At 55.6% G+C, this 21,779-nt stretch overlaps 2 protein-coding genes across 5 annotated transcripts; both read right to left on the bottom strand.

Annotated features, from left to right (window-relative positions):
• Window positions 1–1,491: 1,491 nt before the first annotated feature.
• VASP (vasodilator stimulated phosphoprotein) lies at window positions 1,492–14,295 on the bottom strand. Of its 4 annotated transcripts, none has more exons than XM_034986773.1 (13): window positions 14,112–14,295; window positions 7,006–7,177; window positions 6,745–6,910; window positions 5,575–5,668; window positions 5,029–5,078; window positions 4,672–4,910; window positions 4,420–4,520; window positions 3,786–3,837; window positions 3,607–3,640; window positions 3,346–3,391; window positions 3,099–3,189; window positions 2,461–2,518; window positions 1,492–2,340 (listed from the first exon to the last, which is right to left on the bottom strand). In XM_034986773.1, exons 1-13 carry the CDS (start codon window positions 14,186–14,188, stop codon window positions 2,303–2,305), a joined length of 1,218 nt encoding a protein of 405 aa, XP_034842664.1. In that variant the 5' UTR covers window positions 14,189–14,295; the 3' UTR covers window positions 1,492–2,302. The 4 variants fall into 4 exon arrangements, with proteins under 4 accessions (XP_034842664.1, XP_034842663.1, XP_034842665.1 ...); XM_034986772.1 differs by having other exon boundaries at window positions 3,607–3,643; window positions 14,112–14,294; XM_034986774.1 differs by lacking the exon at window positions 14,112–14,295 and adding an exon at window positions 13,504–13,874 and having other exon boundaries at window positions 3,607–3,643.
• A 3,303-nt stretch (window positions 14,296–17,598) lies between these two features.
• On the bottom strand, window positions 17,599–21,420 carry PPM1N (protein phosphatase, Mg2+/Mn2+ dependent 1N (putative)). The gene is made up of 5 exons (XM_034986771.1): window positions 20,093–21,420; window positions 19,191–19,308; window positions 19,010–19,115; window positions 18,863–18,923; window positions 17,599–17,721 (listed from the first exon to the last, which is right to left on the bottom strand). The coding sequence occupies exons 1-5, from the start codon at window positions 21,008–21,010 to the stop codon at window positions 17,653–17,655; spliced, it is 1,272 nt and encodes a 423-aa protein (XP_034842662.1). The 5' UTR covers window positions 21,011–21,420; the 3' UTR covers window positions 17,599–17,652.
• Window positions 21,421–21,779: the final 359 nt, after the last annotated feature.

The raw sequence follows: 21,779 nt of genomic DNA, 5'->3' as shown, positions 1-21,779 counted from the left end.
GGAGGCGGGACTGGGGCTGAGGCAACCGGGCTTTTGGTCATGTCCCTACTAACCTGCCCAATGGTACCTTCCGCAGGGGCTCCTCCACCCATTAGTGGAATGTTCCAACAGGAGTCCCATTGCCCACCCCGCCTCCAACTCACCCCCACCCCTAGTCCACTGATTTAGCCCTTTGTAATGGGAAGACATTGTCTTCCATTGGATCCCACCCACCCACTACTAGGTGGGCCAGCAGGACACACGGATCTAGCTAACTCATTCTGTCACTCACACGTCCACTTATCTGAGTGGCTCTCCTGCCCCATCCATTATCCATTACACCAGAACACCCTTTCCCCCTTCTTCATCGGTAAAGACCATTGTAACCAAAATGCAAACTCCCGGGGGACTGTGGGCCCCATCATTTTCCATCTACCTCACTTTGGAGGGGGCAGAGAGGGATGGATCTTGGAATGTCTTAGCTCCAGCGAGATCCCCCATGGCTCCTGCCTTCAGTCCATCATCCATTGGTACCTCAGTTGGTCATCCCTTCCCGTAGATCATCCCAACAGATACCCCTACTTCAGTGTGTGCCTTAACCCATGGAAAGGTTGGGCAGGGTCTCCTCGCCTTCTGTGGTCTGTTCCAGCAGGACTTGGTCCTCTGGGTAGAAAAATCGGTCCTGCCTAGGGATGAACCATTCTGTGTTTTGGTCTCAGCTTTGTTTACCTGTCTGAAGTTCTGGACCTACTGTTGTCCTTGTCCACTGTCCTCTACTAGCCCCTCATAGGAACCCCCACCTGTTCCCCTACTACGTGAGGGCACTTGTCACATCCCTCATCCAAACCCGCTCTTGAGTACTCAGGGATTCCTTCTTCCTTCTTGCCTTTGGACTGGTCACCCAGCTCACCCTCACCCTCCTTCCTACAAAGGCTTCCTCCAGTGGGACCACCTGCCCCTCAGCCATGAAGTTCCCCCACCCCCATCCAAATGGAATATTCCAACCATGCAGGGTTATCTACCCCACCTACCCCCTGCCCACCCACTGAACCACTGAAGGGGGTGTGTATGAGCTCTGTGATTTCTTAATTCTATTTTTTTAAGACTGTAAGTATTTTATAATTAAAGGAGCTCTGGGGTAAAGAAGTCATCTTTAAGAATGTGTCTGAGAACCATGGTGTACATCTGCAAAATGGGTATAAGGCTCATTGGTTTTAGCAGAGAAGCTGGGAGGATTCCCATAGGAACCAGGCAGAGTCCATCCTATAAGGTGTTTCCCAGATGGGGAAACTGAGGCCCCCGGGGTAGCAAAGGGACTTGCCCAATGCCACACAGTGAGGGACTGTCCTTAGGTTTCTCAGGGTGGTAGATTGGTTGCCGGAGCGTGGGAACTGGAACAGGTCAGGGTGGGAAGGAAGAGGAGGAGGGTAAGGTGGATTACTATGGGAGGGGCACACCCCACCCCCATCCTCATCAGAGCAGCCCTTTGAAATCAATCCAGAAATCTTCACATTTATAAAAAACTGGCAGATTTATTCCATCGGGGCCCATTTTCAAGAAGCTAAAGGTGAAGGTGGGAGAGGAGAGGTTTCCTCCCCTTTTCCTTTCTCCCTCATCTTATTTTCCCCAGGGGGTAAAAATGGCCTGGACCCCAAAACCTACCCAAATAAAAAACCAAAAAACTGAGGTTCCAAAAAGTTATAGCATCTTAATTCCTCATAGAAAAGGGGAAGGAGCCAAAGGGAAGGGAGCTCCCTGGGGTGGGGGTGAGGGAGGTGCCCCCAGCCTGGTGGGTCATCCCCCCCCTTAAATAGCTGCCCCAAATGGGACAAGCCTGGGGTACAGCATTTAAAAACTCCCCACACCCCTATTTTATCAAAACCAAAGAGAAACAAAATTTCCCTTTCCCCACAACCTAAATATATATATATATTTTTTTTTTCTTAAAAAAAAAATTCGAAGGCATTAAGCGTTAAAGTGAATCTAGAACAAGGGAATGTGAAATTCCCTCCTTCCTTCCCCCTTACTGTGGGGTTAATTGGTACATCCCCAGCAGAGGAACCAGCCCCAAGGGGATGGCGGAGGGGAAGGACCAAAGGGAGCAAAGGGTGGGGGCCTCCCCAGCCAATCAGCAGCCAGTATGGGTGTGGGCGTGGAGCCAAGGAAGCCACACCCCTTTGGAATTTTCCAAGTAGGACGGGGAGTGGGGAAGATGCATTCCTGTGTAGTCTTCAGCCAATTCCAAGTCAAGTTGAGGCAGGGAAAGCGGGGTGACAGGCGGGGTGTGCAGAAAGGAGATATGAGATCTTCCAGGGCTCTGTGGTCAGGGGGAACCCCGCTTCCTCAGCTCCTGGACAAACGCTGGAAGAAAACCGGCAGAGGTCAGGGGCAGAAGAGCCTCTTCTGCCTTCCCTTCCCATACAGGACCCTTTCCGGGAGACACGATGCCTCCAAAGTAAATGTTTAAAATAAAAACCTCACCTTCAATGATTTCCTCTTTTACTTTCTGTAGTTCCTTCCTCACCTCTTCCAGAAGCTCCTGGAAATAATGGGTGCAACCAATGAGGAAGGGTGCCTGGACTTGCAGAAATGAAGCCGCCCTTTCTTAATGACGGAAGGGCCAGAGGAAGAAGGTTCAAGACTCCCCCCATCCCCCAACACACACACACACACACACACAGTGACATCACTGATAAGGCCACAGAGTGACTGGAGGATTCTAGGGGAAAATTCTGGATCCTTGGAGCCAGATGAAAAGGACTGGAGAGCGTCCAGTACCAGCGCTGACAAATACATTCCACTCTCCTGCCAATTCCAATTGGTGCTGGCTACCTGGGCCTAGCGTGCTGGAAAGGACTCTGGGTATTCATCAGGAATGACTGCAGTGATAGATTAGTAAGGTCTGTCTCCGGCACTGGAAAAAGGAGGCTGTGGTATGTGTGTCATCCCTGATCTGATTCAATCTCTCCCTTTCTCAAGCTGGAAAACTGAGGTTTCTGAGGCCTTTTCACAGAATCACAGGGCAGGTCGGTGTTAAGAGTTTGGACGCAGATCTCCTTTCTTCCTGTGGCCCCTTTCTAGCCCCCAAACTTCCCCCTCCGGGCCCCTCCCCAAGCTACCTGTTTCACTCTCTCCAGGTCGGACTCATCACTGGAGCTGGGCGTAGAGGGGTGGGCCTCGGAAGTGGTCACAGAAGAAGAGGACTTCATCCTAGGAGAGTCGGTGTGGTTTGGAACAGAAACGAGGTTAGAGAGAGGGTCTGCCTCCCCTGCTTCCCATTCCGGGGGTCGCATTGTGTTCCTTCCTACAAATTTGGCAAATCTCATCTTTTTCGGGGAGGGGGGAGGAGCAGCATGGATGGCCCACCTTGGCAAGGTTGTGCTGTTTTTCTCCCAAGGTCTCCGCACAGGTTCTGGGGGAAAGGCGACAAATCAGGAAGAGATCAGGGACAAGGAATGCCCCGCCTCCATCTTTCCCCCCAGCCCCATCAGCCCCTGTTCAAAGAACCTTCTTAGGAGACTACAATCCCCAGCATTGTTTGCACAGACTCCCCCCATGAGGGGGCGTTCCACGTGAGAACAGGGCACCCTGACTTAAGAGTTCCAGCAGCGAGACCGGCTCACTCACCACTCTGGGCTGGGACTCTGGCCTCTGGCTCCTCCTGCTGGTGGGAAATAAAACTGTCATGAGGCCGACGGCTCATTCTCCTCCTCCCGCTTCAAGCCCCGCCCACTCCTATCACGCACCCGGCCCTCCCCAAATGGTACAGCCTAAGGTGCGTATGGCAGGAAGAGCCCCTAACTCACATTGGCAGATTCATCCTTGGGGGGTTTCTCCCCAACTTGTGTGGCTTTCCTTCTGCAGGAGGGACAGGCAAAAACAGATGACTTCAGCCCTCCCTCAGCCACTAGTAATTCTTACCAGAGTTCTAGAAAGGTGGAGTCTAAGGTGTAGTGTTCTGGAATTCTCCAAAGCTAAGGAAACTGGAGTTTTTAGAAGTTAAGGAAAGTGCTGTTCTCCAACTGGAGTGGTTTACGATTCTCACATTTGGGAATCACAAAATCCTAAGAGTGGGAGGAAGTCTCTGTCTTAGACGGCTGGGATTCTAGGAATCTGAGTTTCCAAGATTCTGAGGCAGGATCTCCTCAGGGGAGAGCCCCTGAGGTCCTACAATTCTGGGTTTCAGAACATTCTGGAGGCTACCTAGGTGGTTCCAAACCTCAGCCATCTCAGGAGAATGGAATCTCCAGCATTATATCCCAAACCTGCCTGTCAAAGAGGGAACTTTCACCCAAAGAAACAAACCAGGCGGGAATCTGAGCCCTCCCCCAACCTCGCCCTACTGAACCGAAATCTCCAGGTGGTAACTGCTGGTCTGAGGGGTTTCTTCCCAGAGCTTTCCAAGGCACTGACGGCTCTAGGCTCCAGGCTCAGGCTCACCTCCGGGCCAGCATGGCGTTCATCTCTTCCATCAGCCCCCCACCCGTGCTCCGACTGCTCTCTGCTTTGGGGGCTGAGGGCGCCCCTGAGGCCTCCTCCTGCTGGAGAAATTACAAAGAGGAGGGGGCTTTATGGGCGGGCCTCTTGGCCCCCCAGCCCTCCTGTGACACCCCCATCCCCAGAAACTCGGGCCTCATCCCATTATTCCATCAGGGCCATGACCCCACATCCTGCCCCGCATGGGCCCCTCACCTTGCTGACTTTCCTGAGTTTCGCTCCAGCAATGGCTGACGCAAGCCCGGGGGCCCCTGTTCCTCCACCACTGGGGCCTTGTGCTGTGGGGAGAGGGGGCGCAGGGGGTGGGCCTCCCCCTGCTCCGTGCCCTGCGGCCGAGACCCCTGAGGGGGCACCAGGGGGTGGGGGGGGACCAGGAGGAGGAGGAGGTCCTGGAGGTGGGGGTGGTCCCCCAGCTGGGGGAGCAGGTGGGCCTCCTGGAAGAAACACAGAAAAGGAGGGTGCTAAGAGAGGAGCTCACTCCTTGCTGTCCAGCTGGCCCACCCCCTCCTCGGGGAGCTCCCCCCCAACCCCCCAAGGCCACCAAGCAATCACCTGCATTGGAGACTCGGCGCTCCATGTGCTCTGGTGGGCCTGGCTGTTGCCTGAGAAGGGGTGATGGGAGCTGCCATCACTCTGGGGCCCAAGGATGACCAGCAACCTCCCAGCTCCTCTCCCAGATCTCCAGGGAGGCTGACTGCCAATCCCCACCCTTGCCTTCCTCCCCCAGGGGCCCAGGAAAGAGATGGGGGAAGGGTAGGGACAGGGTGGGACCGAGACCTTAGCATTGGAGTCATCAGACTGTCAAGGACATGTGAATTACAAAATGCCCAAGATCTCTTAAACAACCAACTTTTGGACTCTGGGAATGTGGGGGACCAGGATTTGAGGGGTCAGAATGTTCTGCAACTCTGGGTGTGGGTGTTTCTCGGACTCCAGAAGTGGGGTTTTCTGAAAGCCCTTCATTTCTAGCCCCCTGGGAGTAGTAAGAACATTCTGGAAACCGAACTTTGGAGTGTTCTGGACTCTGGGAGGCAGGGGTTCTGGAATATCCTAGAACTCTGGTGCTAGTAAGGTTCTCCACCCAGGGGATGGCCCCACCTCCTTTGCTGCTCCATCTCCTCTGGGGCGGGACCGTTCTGGACAGACCAGGTGGAAGGTGCTGCAGGTGGTGGGGGTGGCGGAGGCCCCCCTCCTGAAGGCGAGAGTAGAAAAGTGTGGTGAGTCAACCCCTGAACTCTGCCCCACCCGGTGACACTCTCCCTCCACTCTCTCAGGAATCTCTCCCAGAGGCGCTCGCTTCCTTCTTCCTCCAGGACCCTGACCCTTGGGCTGGGATGTGCGTTGCGGGTCGGCACCAGCCTCCCTTGACTGAGCAGGTATGAGGCGGGTGCTGTGAGGATTCCCATAGAAGGCCCACAGCAGGCAGTCACCTGCCCCATTCTTGCATACCAGAATTTGCGTGAACAAGAACGATTCAGGCTGATTTCTAGCATCCGGGCTCTTAACCACGGTCACCGCCACTCAGACCCCAGCCCAAGAACTCGCTGGAAAGATTGGAAGCCTCTTTCTCACCCACCTCCAGGCCTCTGGCTCCCAAAACCTAAATTACCCACCGTGCTTTTCTGGGCCCCCAGCCAAGCAAGCCCTTCCCCACTGGCACCGAGGTTGCCCCAGGAAGGAAACGCCTCTGCCACTGGGGGGATGCGAAGTCCGACAGCAGTCCCCCCAGACCCTGGATGCACCGTGGTCTCCTAAAGTCTCGCCCCTCAGAGTACTGTGTCTGTGGACTGGCAGCCTCATCCCCCGGGTGCTGGTTACAAATGCAGAGGCTCAGGCCGCGCCCCGGCCCATCTGAACCAGAATCTGCACTCACCCACCTGCCCCGGGGATGCGTGTGCGTGCTCACATTTAAGAAATCCCAACTGGAGATCTTTCTCTTAATAATGAGGCCAGAAAACGAACTGATGACCTGTCACTACAACGGCTACCTAGTGAAAGGGCACAGGGAGCCTTCTGGGGGCTGGAAGGATCTGGATCTGGATCTGGATCGGGGAGGCGGTCACCTGGGAGTGTGCATGTGTAAAAGTATCCCCTTAGGAATCGTGCATTTTATACGCGGGAGCGCGTGGGGCACATAGGAGCCTCTGCAAAGTCCTCCCCATAATTCTCCGCAGTGGCTGTGCAGTAGCAATTGATGAGAATGAGGGGTAATTTGGGGGTGGCAACGCGGCGGCCCCAGGCAGGGCTCCGGCAGCCCCCCCCCCTCACCTTCCAATGCCTCTAGGGCGCTGGCCATGGCCGCCGCGAACTGCGCTGCGTCCTCCTTGCTCCCGAAGTTGAGGCCCCAGACCTGGCGGGCGTCGCGCCACTGGTGGAAGCTGGGAGTGGCCTGGTTATACTTGATACCCCGGACGATGGCACAGTTGATGACCACCTGGATGGGAGGGGAAAGGTGGGTGAGGATGGGGGCGTGCAGGGTGCGGGCCGCAGCCTGCAGAGGGAGAGGGAGGAGCAGGCAGAAGGCCTCACCTGCTGTTCTGGCTGCATCTTCCAGCCAACAACCCGGAAGGTATTGGCTGTTGGGTTGTGGTAGATCTGGACGCGGCTGAAAGCCTGGGGGCCCGTGCCTGCTGGCTGCCATCGTTTATTGCTGTCATCATAAAGCATCACAGTGGCCCAGCTGGAGCAGATGACCGTCTCACTGCGGGGAGGGGGGAGGGCGCAGGGCGGGTTAGTGGAGGGGAGCACGGCCCCCCACCCTCCAAGGGGCCGGTCACCTGCATCTGGCTCTCCCAGGGACATTCAGAGCTTCCCGGCATGTGAGGGGGAGGGAGACACCCCGAGAGGGGAGAGACAGAGACAGACAGACCGGGCATGGGGGAGGGAACAAGCGGAAAGGCAGGGGCTGGAGAGGCAGACAGACAGACAGGCAGATGGAGGAAGACAGAGTCGGGAGACAGACAGAGGCAGGGGACCACAGGTGAGAGAGCCGGGACGGTGGGGACCCAGCACTGGGGACTAGCCCCTGCCTGGTGCTGTCAGACTCAGTTTCCCTGTCTCTGCCAGGGTGCTTGACCAGTCCCCCAGCCCCCCCTCCCTGCTCAGCTCAGAAGAGGAAGCCGAGGCTCAGGGAGGGGAAGGGTGAGGTCTGCAGTACGCTGGGCGTGGATGCCGGATCCCAGGCTCCTATGCCCCATCCATCCGGCTCCCCAGGCACCAGCGGCCATCGGCAGACACTCCCTGCTCGACAAGCTGAGGTCTTGGGCAGTGATCCAGACAGCCCCGGCCCCGCCCTCCAGGGCAGGAGATGGCCCCGTCCCCAGACAGTGCCAACCCAAGGCCAGGGCTGGGGTGCCCAGAAGGAGCTCCTGCCCTGGCCTGGGGGTCAGGGAGGCCTTCCTGGAGAAAGCAACATCTGACTCAGCCTTGGCAGGGAGGGGTCAGGAAACTGGTTCAGAGTTCAGGATCTAACATCCAGACCTAGGTTCAAATCCTCGCTGAGACACCTACTCCATGTGACTCAGGGAAGCCACCTTCCCACCCAGGTAACTCTTCCTTGCCTGCAAAGTGGGGACCTTCCAGCCGACTCCCAGGGCAGCGGGAGGAGTAAATGGAGTCTGGGCACAGAAAGCTCTTGGCACGGTGCCTGGCACATACTGAGTGCTTATAACTATTAGCATCCCTTTCACGGCACCCTGAACAGAAGACACCGCTGGGGAGCCAGACAGCCGCATCCCTCCGGAGCCCCCACCAGTCCTTCTGGGTTGGTTCCAAGCCCCCTCCCCCCAGTGAGGAAGCTCAGGCTTCCAGATGGGAAGTGACTTGCCCAAGGTCACACATAGACCAGGGGGAAGCACTAGTCCCCACCCCACCCCCCAGCAGACTTTTTCCTGAAAAGAGGAAGTTGGTGGTCAGGGGTTTCCGGGGAGATAAATTATACCCAGCAATGGCTCCGTCACGGCCAGGACTGGGGGCTGGGGCGGGATGCTAATGTTGTAAAGCGCAGGGCAGGGAAAGCCCCTCGGCAGACCCAGCTCCCCAGTTCCCAGGTCCTAGGCCAGGAAGCTGAGCCCCCCGTTCCTCCCCAAAAGTTTATACAATTGCGGCACCTCCCTCTTACCGGGCCCTTCAGCTAGTTAAGACACCCTAAGCCCTTTCCAGAAGCACTCATTTTATTCTCACTGCAGCCCTCCAAGCAGGGCACTCTTTCATCTTCGTTTTGCAAGTGAGGCCCAGAGAGGTTGAGTGACTTGCCCAGGATCACACAGCTGGTAAGCGGCAGAACGAGGATTTGAACCCAGGCTACCTGGCTCTCAGGTCCTGGTCGGAGACTGCGTGGGCCCTACCCAAATATCAGGTGCTGTTTCCAGACAAGTGCAGCCTCGGGGACTGTTTCTGGCTCCTGCTGCTTCTGGCAGGGCAGGGTGAAGACCTCGCCCACACCTGCCACCCACACCCAGGGCAGACTCTGGCCAGGCGCCCGGGGCTACAGTTGCTACCCCAACCCTGGCTGCACTTTGCTCTCCCAAGCAGCCCTGCCCTGCTGAGTGTCTGGCCTGGCTGGAGAACTGGGCGTCTGCTGAGTGACCCTAGGCTGGTCCTGCCCCTCTCCAGGCCACAGTGTCCCCATTTACAGCACAAGGATCCTGTTAGAACACAAGTCAGATCGTGTCCCTCCTCTTCTCGGAAAGCTCCTGTGGCTCCCCGCAGAAAAAAAGCCAAGTTCTCTCTGTGGTCTGCGTGAGCTGTGTGATCTCTGATCTCATCCCTTCCCTCCCACGAGCTTGCCATTCCAGCCCCACTGCCCTCCATGCTGCTCCTTCAGCATGCCAGACAGATTACCCCCTCGGGCCTGTGCGTTTGTTCTTCCTCAACCTGTATTCTCACCTCCTTCGGGTCTCTGCTTACGTGTCGCCTCTTCTGAGAAGCACTCCCTGACTACCCTATCTAGAAAAACTCCTCCTTCTGGTCCCGAGTTCCATTATTTCACAGCAGGGATCCTACCTGACGGATCCCTGTCTCCCCTACCAAACTGTCCGGGCAGAGATTCTTTTCCTTTTTGTTCCCTGCTGTGTTCACAACCCAGAATGGTGCCTGGCACACACAGTAGGTACTCAACAGTTGCCAAATTAGCCACTTAGTTGTTCATCGTTAAAAGGAAAAACTCTCAACAGAGGCGCTGACGTTTATGGGTTAGTTTGTGCCCCAGACACTGTTTTAGGTACTGGGCCCCCATTTGCACATGACCTCACGGCATGGGCTCTGGGGCTTACCCTCTTAACAGATGAGCAACCGTGGGCACAGAGAGGTGAGGACACTTGTCCCAGGTCATTTAGCAAGAGCGCGGAGGGGCTCATATGCGAACCCTGGTCTACCCAAGTTCTTAACCTCATTTAAAGAGGAGGAAAGAGCTAAGCTGACTATCTTAAGAGGCGAGGTATAAACTGGTGTGTATCAGAGATTTAAAAAAAAAAAAAGTGTGGGGATGCAAATACATCCGCACACAGGGGGGTGAGGAGATATAAGCAGAGGGAGCTTCTCAGGAGGCTAGCCGGGAGGGCCGCCGCGGGGCCCGAGGAAGGAGGGAGGAAATGGATGTTTTGTGCTGTTTACCCTTTTGAATTGCTTATTTCTTTTCTTTTTCAACCATGGGGGGGGGCGCGGCGGCGGTATTATCTAGAAAACACTTATTCAGTACTTAAGTTCAAAAAGCAAAACTCTAAAGCAGACAAAAGCTTGAATGGAAAAATCCCACAGCCCAGGAGGCAGGGAGTGGGTCCGAAACGGGGATGCGCAAGTTCTGCCCTCGATTTGACATTCCCAGCCAGCCCAGGACCCCACACCTCCCCCCAGAAGCCCCTCCGGTTCTGGAAGACTCTCCCAACATGTGGCGGATGACAAAGGGTGCAAGTCACTCCCTTGCTATGTAGCTTCAAATCTCTGAGCTGCAGTTTCTAGCCCTGGAAACCAGAACTCACTGGGTTTGCCCTAAGGATTCAGAGAGATAAGAAAAGCCCTAAGCTCAGGACCTGGAACTTGGCACACTCTGCTCAGGCAGCTGAGTGTCAAAACAGGAGGAAGACGGTTTCTCATCACTGGAGGCAATCAAGCATAGTCACTCTGGTTTACTCAAGCCTTCCAGATTAGGGGCTTGCCCTTCCCTCACCCCTTCATTCCCCACCTCAGGATTTACCCCGTAGCCTCTTTAAACCATAAAACTTGTAATCCACTCCCCAGCACCCCTTGGGCACACAACTAGAGCCCTTCCAAACTGCAAGTGTTTGCAGCAAGCCTGGGTAAGGAACCAGATCTAGGGTCTTTGGGTTTGTGTGGGTTCATTTTCATCCCTCCTCCCCTCAGTTTCCCATAAGCCTCAGTTTCCCATAAATGAACAGAAAGGTAAAGGGTTCTTTTTGCTTATCTGCGTTATCTTAAGTGTTCATAGAGCGAAAACACGTTACCTGTGGTTTTTTTTTTTAAGACCATTACAGGTTTTATTTTCCTTTTTCTGTCGTAGCATAATAGTCTGGAGACCGCCCTAAATTCAAATCCAGAGTTGCCTACTTCCAAACTGACTTTAATAGGTGATTTACTTAATTTCTCTGTGCCTCAGTTGTCCCATGGAGGGGGTCAGTCATAATAATACAGTGCCTGGCACAGAGTAGATGTTTGATCAAATGGTCTCTTACTATTACTTAAAAAAAAAAATGTGTTTAAGGTAACAATAATTACCATTACTGGAAGAGGAAAAGAAATGGACCCAAATACTTCTCGAGTCCCTTCTGCCCTGAGATTCTCAGACCTCTGCCCCCTTTCTCAGCCTTCCCAGAATTCCAGCTAAGTCTCGCACACAGCAGACACTCAACAAATATTTGTCAAACTGGGAGAAAAATAACTATATCTTGTAATTTTCCATTTTAACATCCTTCCAACTGCCCCCAAGGCTGTCCCCGGCCAAACCAGACAGAAATCAGAGGATCCCAGTCCCCTCCCCTCCCCTCCACACTGCCTGTGAACTGCTCAGGGATCTCGGGTCAGACCTTTCTCTTTGAGACTCAGTTTCCCCGGCTGCCCTCATACAGGGGCATGGGTCTTTTTGAATTCTAGCTGTCCTGGAAGAGGGGGCACAGCCCAGCAAGTTAGGTGTGGCCATCAGCAGGGAAGACCCCTCGGGGAGGTGGGAGTAACCCTCTGGTGGGACACACCGCAACTCAACTCCTGCCCACCCCCCACCCCAGGAGGTGGGAGGTTTGGCCGCATCCAGCAGTAGGGGGGCCCTGTGGGAGGGCCAAGGCCTCCGGGACTGGGGGAGGGGAGGCGGGAGGCCGGCCCAGACACTGCTCCTGCCCTTTTACGGTCTCACAGCGAGTGAGGCAGCAGTAACTCGGACATCCGCCATCCGCCTTCCACGGTGCCTGGGACCGGAAACGCGAGGGGGGGGGCGAGGGGCGGGGCTGGGGAGCAGTGGGAGAGGAGAGTCCCCTGGGAAGAGGGTGAGGGAAGTGAGCCCGGCTCCCGAAAAATGCCCCCTCTCCAGGGCAGGCCTTGAAGCGATGTTGCTATAATGGGGGTAGGCAGGAGACCCTGGGGGTGTCTGTGGGTGCCCCCGGCTCCAAATTTTCCAACACTTTCACATCAGAAGGGACACATGCGGAGGGGACTGTCTAATGGTCCTAAAAAGCAATGCCACTCTTCATGTCAGAGGGCAGAGGCATGAGACCGTAGGGGGAAGTGGGAGGATGTGGGCAGCAGGGGGTTAATCCCCAGTCCTCCTCGGGGGCCTCCCCCTCAAGCTGGGGGCTTTGGGGGCAGGAAGTCCCTGAGAGAGTGGAGGAAGGGAGATAGTATTGTCAGGCTTGGGCCCCAAGGGAGAGATTATGGGGGGCCAGGGGGAGGGGAGAGTGGGGGAGGGTCTACTCTGGCCCCCCAGCCCACACTGGCCCCGCGCTCAGGTGAGCCCCGGAGTTTTGAGGGAGGGCTGGGTAAGACAAAATCCCTGGGTCCTTTGGGTCCCCCCACCCCCAAGATTAAATTATTGGGAAGATAGCTGGGACAGTCTTGGAAGCCTGGGTCCCAAGGGGAGAGGGCTATGACCTTGAAGCTTCACAGCACCCCCCCAACCCCACAGCTCCGGATGGCCAGGAAGGGGGGCGGTGGTGAGAGCAGGGGGAGGCGCGTGGTGGGGAAAGCAGCCGGCCCACAGCGCTCCTTGCCCGCCCCCCCACACCAGCTGTCTCGACAGGTGAGTCAGGAAGACAAAGGCCCCTCTTCCCCCAGCTGCCGCGCCCCCTCCCACCCCAGGACCGCGCAGGTGGGGGTGAGGGGCCGCCCTTTTGGCCCGGGGCCGGGGAGCCGCCTTCCACTCTGAGCGCTGGAGCTCCGTCCTAGGCACCGCTGGTTTCAAGCAGAATGTGGGTGGGGAGCGGCGGGGGAGGGGAGTCCCAGCCAGACCCTCGAGGCTGCGTCTGGGTCCGTCCGCACCAACCTCCAGAGGAGGACGAGAGCCCCCCAAATTTAGGGGGTTAAGTACCCCCGAAGTTAAGAAGCGAGGTCCCACTTGGGAAGGCTTTTCCAGCGCCACGTAAAAGGAGACCCCGCAAGCCAAGGTCTACGTCTCAAATCTCTCTTCCCGGTCCCAGGGACCCCCAAACCGGTCCCCCATCCCTCCCAGAGCCCAAGTTGAGATTTGGGGGGAGTCTGAGCCCTGCCTAAATCCTGGCCTCCATGCAGGGAGTATCTGCCAACTTGGAGGTTCTCTGAAAAGTCTTTAATAAATTCGGGAGTCCTCGGAGCGCCCCCAAATCTAAGGGCTCCCAGGAGAACCTCACAGGCACCACCCCAAGACTTAGGAGTCATGGCGAAGTGGTCAGTATTTGGAACTCGTCCAAGGGGGCTCGGCTTCAAATCCGAGGCCCCCAGTGCCCTGTCCCCAAATTCCAGCCCGGAGCAAGCTGGGGGAGGGGGACAAAGGCGGGGCGGGGAGCCCGCGCGGAGCGCGAAAGGGTTTGGAGGCAGTTCGAGGCTCACCTCATGGCTGCTCAGCGGGAGGGCGGCGCACCCACGGGTGGGTGCTCCCGGGGCGCCCCTGGCTCAAGGTTCAGGGGTTCGGGGCTGGCTCCAGATTCTGCTCAGTCTCCCCCAGGGTCCCGCCCCATAGAGTCCGGCTTCCTGGAGGGGAACGCGGACGGGGCCGGGGCGGGTCCTCAGGCGCCTCCTCCCTCCGGAGGTTTGATCGGGGGTCCCTGCGGCAGAAAGGGGGTGCGGCGTCCCGTCCCCGGCGCGCCCCCTCGGCCGGCGGCGGGTACAATGTTACTCTTACTACTGTACTTCTCTTCGCTACATTTCGTTCCAAAATTCCACTCCCCGCACCCACAATGCCCTGCGCCTTAAAGGGGCCGCGGAAACCTCAAGACAGTGGGGTGGGGGGGTGAAGGGCGCTTAAAAGGGCAACGCGGAACCCTAGACTTCCGCTATTTACCTCTTCCCCAACGTTATTGCATAGAGATGCACGCCGAGGGTCACCCCCAAATTAGGGGGCAAGTTTGGTGGAGGTAAGGGATCCTTCCTGATCCCTCGTTCTCTCCCACGATGGAAATTCTTAGGAGGACCTTAATGGGGACCCAATTTCTTCTCACCTTCCCCAACGACTTCTCCATTTCTTCACATTCTGCTCAGTTTGCGGGGGGGCGAAGAGGATCCTCTGCTTAAACATAGATTCTCTCAGATTTTCTCCCTTAAATGCTACCTTCACACCCGCAATGTCTCTCTTTGCCAATTTATGAAGGGCTACTAAGGGGTAAACCCCCTTTCCCAGCACAGGAGGGGGATGGGCGGGGAGGGTCCCATCCCTCTCACCGCCCCCCCCCCCCCCCCCCCAGGAAGGGGGGGGGGAGGTGGGCCGAGGGGGCGCGGCCGGCCGCTGACTCACAGCCGAGGGGTGGGGGTGGGGGTGCGGCGCTGGACCTGGGTGGGGGTGGGACTCCAGGTTCCCGTGTGTATAAAGCCCCCGGACCTCTCCCCACGCACGCCCCGCCGTGACTCAGTTTCACCCGCAGAGGATGGTGGGATCATCCAGCAAGAGGTGGGCGCGGAGGCAGGGGCACCCACCCTAGTGCTGGCTCCTGGCAACCCCCTCCCCCACGCGGCGGCTTGGGGCTCAGCCCCAACACCCTCCCAGGCTTCCGCAGCGAGTCCCGCAAGCCCCGCCCCATGTGACGCCACTAGTGGCCCCTCCCCTCCCGTAGAGCGCCACCTGGCCCGAGTCAGGTGCCCTAGGCGTGCGCAGGGTGCCTGGGAAGTCATCAGGGCAACGTTAACAAATGGGTAAACTGAGGCCTGGAGGTAAGGAGTAAATCTAGGCCGCAGCCCTCTTGCCTGAGCCCTCAGAATCACAGTGGTGCCTGGGTGCGAGGTAGGAGTGTGAAACCAACAATTCGCAGGACCCAGCTGACCAGGTAAAGGAATCACCTTTCCCAGGCTTTATTCAAGCCTGGCGCTCTGCCTGGATGCTGTTCTGACCTTCTTCACTTCATCCTTTGAGGCCATGCTCTGACATTAATTCTTCTCTAAAGAACTGAGTAATCTCCCCTATCTACCCTGCTCTGGGAGTTCTTGAACGCTAAGCCACCTAGGTTGTAATTATTTCCCACTCTGTCCCCTCAGCTGTAAGTTCTTCGGGGACAGGGGTAGACTTGATCAGTTTCTGTGCCTCACTCAATCCAGCCAGGCCCAGAACACCAGCTCAACACACATTTATCCGACAGAATGAGAACCCCAGTTCTTTGTGACCTCAGGCAACTTTTTTCGCCTCTCTATGGCTCAGCTTTCCCATCTGTGAAATGGGAGGGTTAGTACTTCTGTGTGCCGCCTGCACTTCGTTCAGCAAAGTTTCCTTTCTTTTCTCTTTTAAGATTTTATTTATTTATTTATTTATTTATTTATCAGAGAGAGGGAGCGCGCGCGCGTGCACGAGCAGGGGGAGGGGCAGGCAGAGGGAGAAGCAGGCTCCCCGCGGAGCAAGGAGCCCGATGCGGGGCTCGATCCCAGGACCCTGAGATCATGACCTGAGCCGAAGACAGATCCTAAACTGACTGAGCCACCCAGGCGTCCCAGCAAAGTTTTCTATAAAGGTCCAAATAATAAATATTTGGGACATATCAGACATAGGGTATCTTTCACATATTCCCCTTTTTCCTCCCATCCTTTTAAAAATGTAAAAACCATTCTTAGCTCAGGTGCTGTACAAAACAGGTGGTAGGACCCGTTACACTAGAGACTGGCATATGTACACAGGAAACCTGATCGAGGATCTTTGTGGCAGCAGCGATGTGAGAGCAAGAAATTGGGAATAGTTTAAATGACCATCAAGGGGTGCCTGGGTGGCTCAGTCCGTTAAGTGTCAGCCTTTGGCTCAGGTCATGATCTTGGGGTCCTGGGATCGAGTCCCACGTGGGGCTCTCTGCTCGGCAGGGTCTGCTTCTCCCTCTCCTTCTGCCCCTCCCTCCTGCTCATGCTCTCTCTGTCTCTTTCAAATAAAAAAATAAAATCTTTTAAAAAAAAATGTCCATCAAGAGGAGGATGGATAGTGAAACCATTGTAGATCCCCTTGTCTGCAGTGCTGGGCAGCAGCGGGGAAAAAAATGAGGTGTGTAAATGGCAGGAAAGTAGTCTCAAACATATCACTGAGGGGAAAAAAAACAATTGCCAAGTAATACACAGTATGAAAAAAAGCAAGGAAACACCAAAGTTACCACATACATGTGTGTACACGCAGAGTAAAAGGTCTGGAAAGATCCACTCCAAACTCATTACACTGGTTACTGATAGGATAGAGAATGGGCAAATATTTGATGGTCATAGACATCTCAAGACATCCCAAGCCTCATCTTGAAAATGCCACGTTCCATCCAGCCTCTAGGCTTTTGCACTGGCTATTCCTTGTGCCTGGGGACACTCTTCCCTGGCATATTTGCATGGCTGGCCCCTTCTCAGAGTTCTTCCCTGATCCCCCTATTTAAAACCCCAGGTGGAAAACTGAGTGGCTAAGGAGTAGGGGGGAGAAAGACTTCTCTTTTTTCTTTTCTTTTCTTTTTTTTTTTTTTTAGGGGCAGCCCGGAGCCAGCCAGGCAGTTTTATTGAAATATTTTTAAATATATTTTCACGTGTTAGTCTCATGGGTCAGCAATGCTTTGTCTGGTTCAGTGATCAAGACTTTTCATTTTTTTTAAAAGATTTTATTTATTTATTTGACAGAGAGAGCACAAGCAGGGGGAGAGAAGAGGGAGAGGGAGAAGCAGGCTCCCTGCTGAGCAGGGAGCCCCGCTGAACGCTTGGGGGCTTGATCCCAGGACCTTTCATTTTTGTAAACCATTTTGTACCCTTTGAATTTTGAACCAAGTGAACTTCCCCCCATTCAAAAAAAAAAAAAATACAATTTAAAAAAAAGCAAAGTAGCTCCCCTAGACATCTTATCACCCTGTCCTGTTTTATTTTCCTTGAGACACTTATCAGTATCTGAAATGATATTATCAGTTCCCTTGTTCGCTGTCTCCCCCCCACACAGGAGGAGGTGGGCCCCCAGGGAGAGGGAGGGGCGGGATCTCAGTGGTTCCGCCCGGTTGATGGCGGTGAGCAGGGCCTGGCACGCAGCAGGTGCCCAGTACGTATCTGCCAAATGACAAGACAAATAATGTCTGGATTGTTGTTGTTGTTGTTGTTTCTACAAGAGAAATTTATTTTCAGTTATATATCATTAAAATTTAATAATAGATACTCTCCCCTAACTCCCCCCAAAACAGATGAAAAATGGGAATGGAAGAGAAGGTTATTGAACTGGGTGATCACGCAAGGGTCCATTCAGCTCAACACTTGATTTGGTTTGGGGTGGTTCTTTCTTTTTTCTTTCTTTCTTTCTCTCTCTCTTTCTTTCTTTCTTTCTTTCTTTTCTTTTTCTTTCTTTCTCTTTCTTTTCTTTCTTTCTTAGTTCAGAGGGTGGGTAGAATTTCCCCTCATAAGACTTTCTGTGAGAGGGAAGGAGGAGAAGGGGAAATAAGCATTCCGGGGTTCCTCCATCCGTTTGTCTTCCTTCCGCCGGTCTGTGTAGCTGGGGAAGAGGTTCTCTTCCTTAGTTCCTTTCAGGCCACGGCTGGGCAGAGGATCCCCAAAGGGCAACGGCTGTCAGGGCTTCAAGTCCAAGGAAGAGTCTGAATGGGTGCCGGTGGGCTTTCCAGCCCCATTCGGGCCCTTCTGTAACAAAGAAGGTGGGAAATGGCTAATAAGAACCTCTTCTTGGTTCTCAGTATCTGCTCCCCTCTATTCTGGAAGCACCACTCCTATTTGCCTTTGAGGGGCCGCCATTCCCCATCTCCCAATCCTTTTGGTTTGGGTGGAGTGGACCTCAGCCCCAAGCGCTAGGGGTGGGCATGTGACCCCAGCCTAGCCAGTCAGAGACATGGTGACTGGTCAGACATGCGGTACAGTGTGGCCAATGAGAGCCAGCTGTGGAACCAGGGCTCCCGCTACTAGGAACCTGGTGAACTCTCTCCACTGGGGATGTTGGGCTCCTGGGATGGGAGGCTAGAATTGCAACTCTCTGCTACCTTGTGCAGAGACCCTGCCTGCAAATGAAGTCAGTGATGAGAAAGTAAAACTAAGAGGTGCTTCCTGATGACATCATCTGACAACTGGAGTAGTCATGCCTTCCGTCCTTGAAGTCTTCAATGACATAACCCAGTAAGTTCCCTGTTTTGCTTTCCCATGTGGAATTGGGTTTCTGTCAGTTGCAAATCAAACAATCCTGACAAATACCTCCTACTGCTGCTGGGGAATTATCAAAAATCGCCCCCCTCCCCTTCTCCTCCAGGTTATTTACCTGAACTCCCTTCTCTGCCATGCAAAGGACTGGGGGCTTGAGCCCCAGCTCCCTCCCTCCCATTTCCTCCCTGACTCCACCACCTCTTCGGACAGCTCCAGATTCTGTCCATGCCCGAGTCACCACTTCTCTTGTCCAAGACCCAGACCATCCTCAGAGATGTCCCCGGTAGTCTCTGCAGCACATTTAGGGCTTGGGATTGGTCATAAACATTCCTGGAATTTTTGTGCCTTATTTATGGATGGAGGGGGTGGTGCTTGGGATGATGGGGCTTTACAGAGTAATGCAGGGGACACATGTCTCCGGAAGAGGAGCAGTCTCTTCTCTGCTTCTGCTTACCCCCTCCCCTGCCCCCATCATGTCTAGCACAATGCTTCAGAGCCAGGAGTGAGAATTTATTAATATACCAGGCAAGTCCCTTGTCTCCTCTGGCCTCAATTTCCCCAACACTAAAGGAGGTAGGAGGGCTGGGTTACAGGCTTCCAAGAGAAACATTCAAGAACATAGGGTCCTTACCTGCCAGTTGCGTCCTGGGGCCTGGCAGAGCTGAGAATAAGCTTCAGCAAGGACAGCAGCCCTGGAGAGCCGAGAGAGGCCCTCAGGAGGGGACCCTCCTTCTACCACCCCTGCCCCCATCCCACCTCCCCCCCCCAACACACTCACTTGCAGTACAGCCCTCCCCCAGGAGGTAAATCTGGGATGTCCTCCGAGGCCAGAGTCCAGAAAACCGTGTTCAGGCTGGGGGGCTCCTGAGCAGAGGAACACAGCTCTGAGGAGGCAAGGATTACGTGGATGTCCTTGCCCACTGACCACCCCTCCCGCTAAGCTTCTGGAGCCTGCTCACCGGCGACCCTGCGGCCCAGGGCTGCGTCCAGCGCTAGCTCCTTCCTGATGGCCTCCTCACAAGGCCTGGGGGCCCCGGGGAAGCAGACCAGGATGCAGGTCATGTTGTCCAGGCTACCCTGGAGAAAGTGGGGAAAACGGAGCCTGGTGAGACACGGCTGAATGCCCCCGCACGGGGCTCCATGCCCTTGGAAGCGCAGCTTCCCAACAATCTCAGTTCTAGTGCCCTCCTCCCCAGTCTGGTGGGGCCCCTTCCTCTCAAGTCTTGCCCATCTGCCCGTCTAAACCAAGTCCTCCCACCAGGACCAGTCATCTAGATCACTTCCTTTCACTGTCCTAGCCTCACTCTATCAGAGAACCGCTCCCCTTCGCCGAAGCTCCTCCCACTCCGCTGCCCTGTTGCTCTCCCTTTTATTTTATTTTATTTTTATTTTTTTTAAAGATTTTATTTACTTATTCATGAGAGAGAGAGAGAGAGAGGCAGAGGGAGAAGCAGACTTCCCGCAGAGCGGGGAGCCCGATGCGGGACTCGATCCCAGGACTCCGGGATCATGACCTGAGCCGAAGGCAGACGCTTAACCATCTGAGCCACCCAGGCGCCCTGTTGCTCTCCCTTTTGGCACTAATCTTACCCTAAAACCCAGAGCAGTCCGTTCCAAAAGACCACGCCCTTTCTCTTAAGTCCCTCCCACTTGCCTATCCAGTTCTATAGGGTTCTCCCATCTTGCTTCGAGACAGCCCTCAGTCTCCGCCCCCTCCACGTTTTGGCCCTGCCCACTCCGGCAGGCCACGCCCTTTAGTGGAGCCTTACCCCTCGTTTGAGGGAGCCTCTCCCTCAAGATCCCTTCTCCCTAGATCCTTTAAATTCTTCCCCTCAGTGACTCCAAGCCCCGCCCTCAGGACCTTGCACAGACACGTGTCCAGTAGCTGCGCGCAGAGAAGCTCCGGGGCCAGGCCCACGCAGAGGCGCGATGCCACCAGTCCCGCCAGGGCAGCGCCAGACATCGCGTCCCACACACCGTCGGAGGCCAATAGCAAGAACTCGTCCTCGCCCTGGCGAGCCAGGGCGGTCACCTCAGGTTCCGCGGAAACGAGCTGCAGCTCAGGGGGCCTTCCCGGAGCCCCTTTGTAAGCAAAGTCGCCCAGCGCTCGGGATACTGCCAGAGAGCCTTCGAGACGCCGGCGGCGGATGATGCCTCCCGCGTTGTGGATGCGCTCCCGTTCCCGGGGCCGGAGGGGCCGATGGTCCTCGGTGCTGAAGGCCACGGCGCCGGCGCGACTCAGCATCGCTCGGGAGTCACCGCAGTGCGCCAGGTACAGAAATCGCGGGGAGACGAGCAACGCCACGGCTGTGGAGCCCCCCGGCTCGCCCCGAGGCCAGAGCGCACGCAGCTGTGCGTCTGCGCTCAGAAAGGCTCGGCGTAGCGCCCCGCGCACTCCCTCGGGTTCGCCGGGCGCTGGGCCCAGTGCCTCGAGCACGTGGCCCGGCAGGTGGCGCGCGCCGAAGAGGGCAGCTCGCGTCCCGCCGTGGCCGTCGAGGACCGCAAAGAATGCCCAGCCTGGCGGTAGCCCGGGCAGCTCGAGCCAAGCGCAGTGCGCGTCCTCCATGTACGCGCGCCAGCCTTGCACAGCGCTCGCCCCGAAGCGCAGGCCACAAGACGCGGCCGCACCCCCGTGCGGCCGCTGGACGCATCGCGGCGCGTCCAGGAGCAACCGAGGCCCATGCTGAGTCCTGTGCCCCTCCTCCGCTTCCTCTTCTGACTCCTGTTTTTTGCGGGCTGGCCAGAGGAGACGCTCCAGCAGGCGGGCAAAGGCAGCCATCCTTCAGCCCTGGGATCAGGAAGCCTCCACCCTCTGCACCTGCCCCCGCCCCCACACTCCATTAATCCCCTCCACTGTGAGATTTTAAACCACCTAAATCTCCTTCCTGCGCCCTTGACCTGCACTCAAGTGGAGTTACTAGGAGAGATCGGATTCTTGGGTGTCCTCTTTCTTGCACCTACAAAGTGATGTTTGGGATCTGGGTCACGGAAAAATAGTAGTAGTAAACAGCACTTACCATGTGCTACCACTATTTACATCGTCTCCGATTTACCGAAAAGGAAACTGAGTCGTAAAAGAAGTAAACAGTGCTGCAGGGAAACGAACTCTAGAATTCATGTTCTCTACACTCTTAGCTTCGGGTCCCCAGCTTTGCTCTCTCTAAAATCCTCCCACCTCAGTGGTCCCGCCCCCAGTTTCAAAATCTTTAAATCCTTTATTTTTTTCAGTTCGACCCCTCCACTGCTGGGTCTTGCCCCAGGGCTTCAGTTGCTTCTTTTCCAGGTCCCACCCATCCATTCAAACACACAGCCTCAGACGCTCCTAATTTTCGCAGTTTTAGCTCCGCCTCTTAACTACAGTCCCAGTCCTCACATTCTGGCGAGTCTGGCTTGCTCTCCGTAGGTTACGTCTACCTTCTGGGCCGCGCCCTCTCTCCTGCCTGTATTTTCCTTTTTTTTCTAGGCCCCGCCTCTACCTTGGTCTTTGACTCCGCCCAACTACCGGCATAATTATAAATTAACTTAAGCCCCACCCATATCTGAGCCCC

Source organism: Mirounga leonina, unplaced genomic scaffold (assembly GCF_011800145.1).
Source record: "Mirounga leonina isolate KUSES-001 unplaced genomic scaffold, KU_Mleo_1.0 Mir_376, whole genome shotgun sequence".
In the NCBI taxonomy this organism is placed as follows: domain Eukaryota; kingdom Metazoa; phylum Chordata; class Mammalia; order Carnivora; family Phocidae; genus Mirounga; species Mirounga leonina.
Note: the sequence above shows the minus strand (reverse complement) of the source record. Positions and strands in the feature narration are given on the sequence as shown.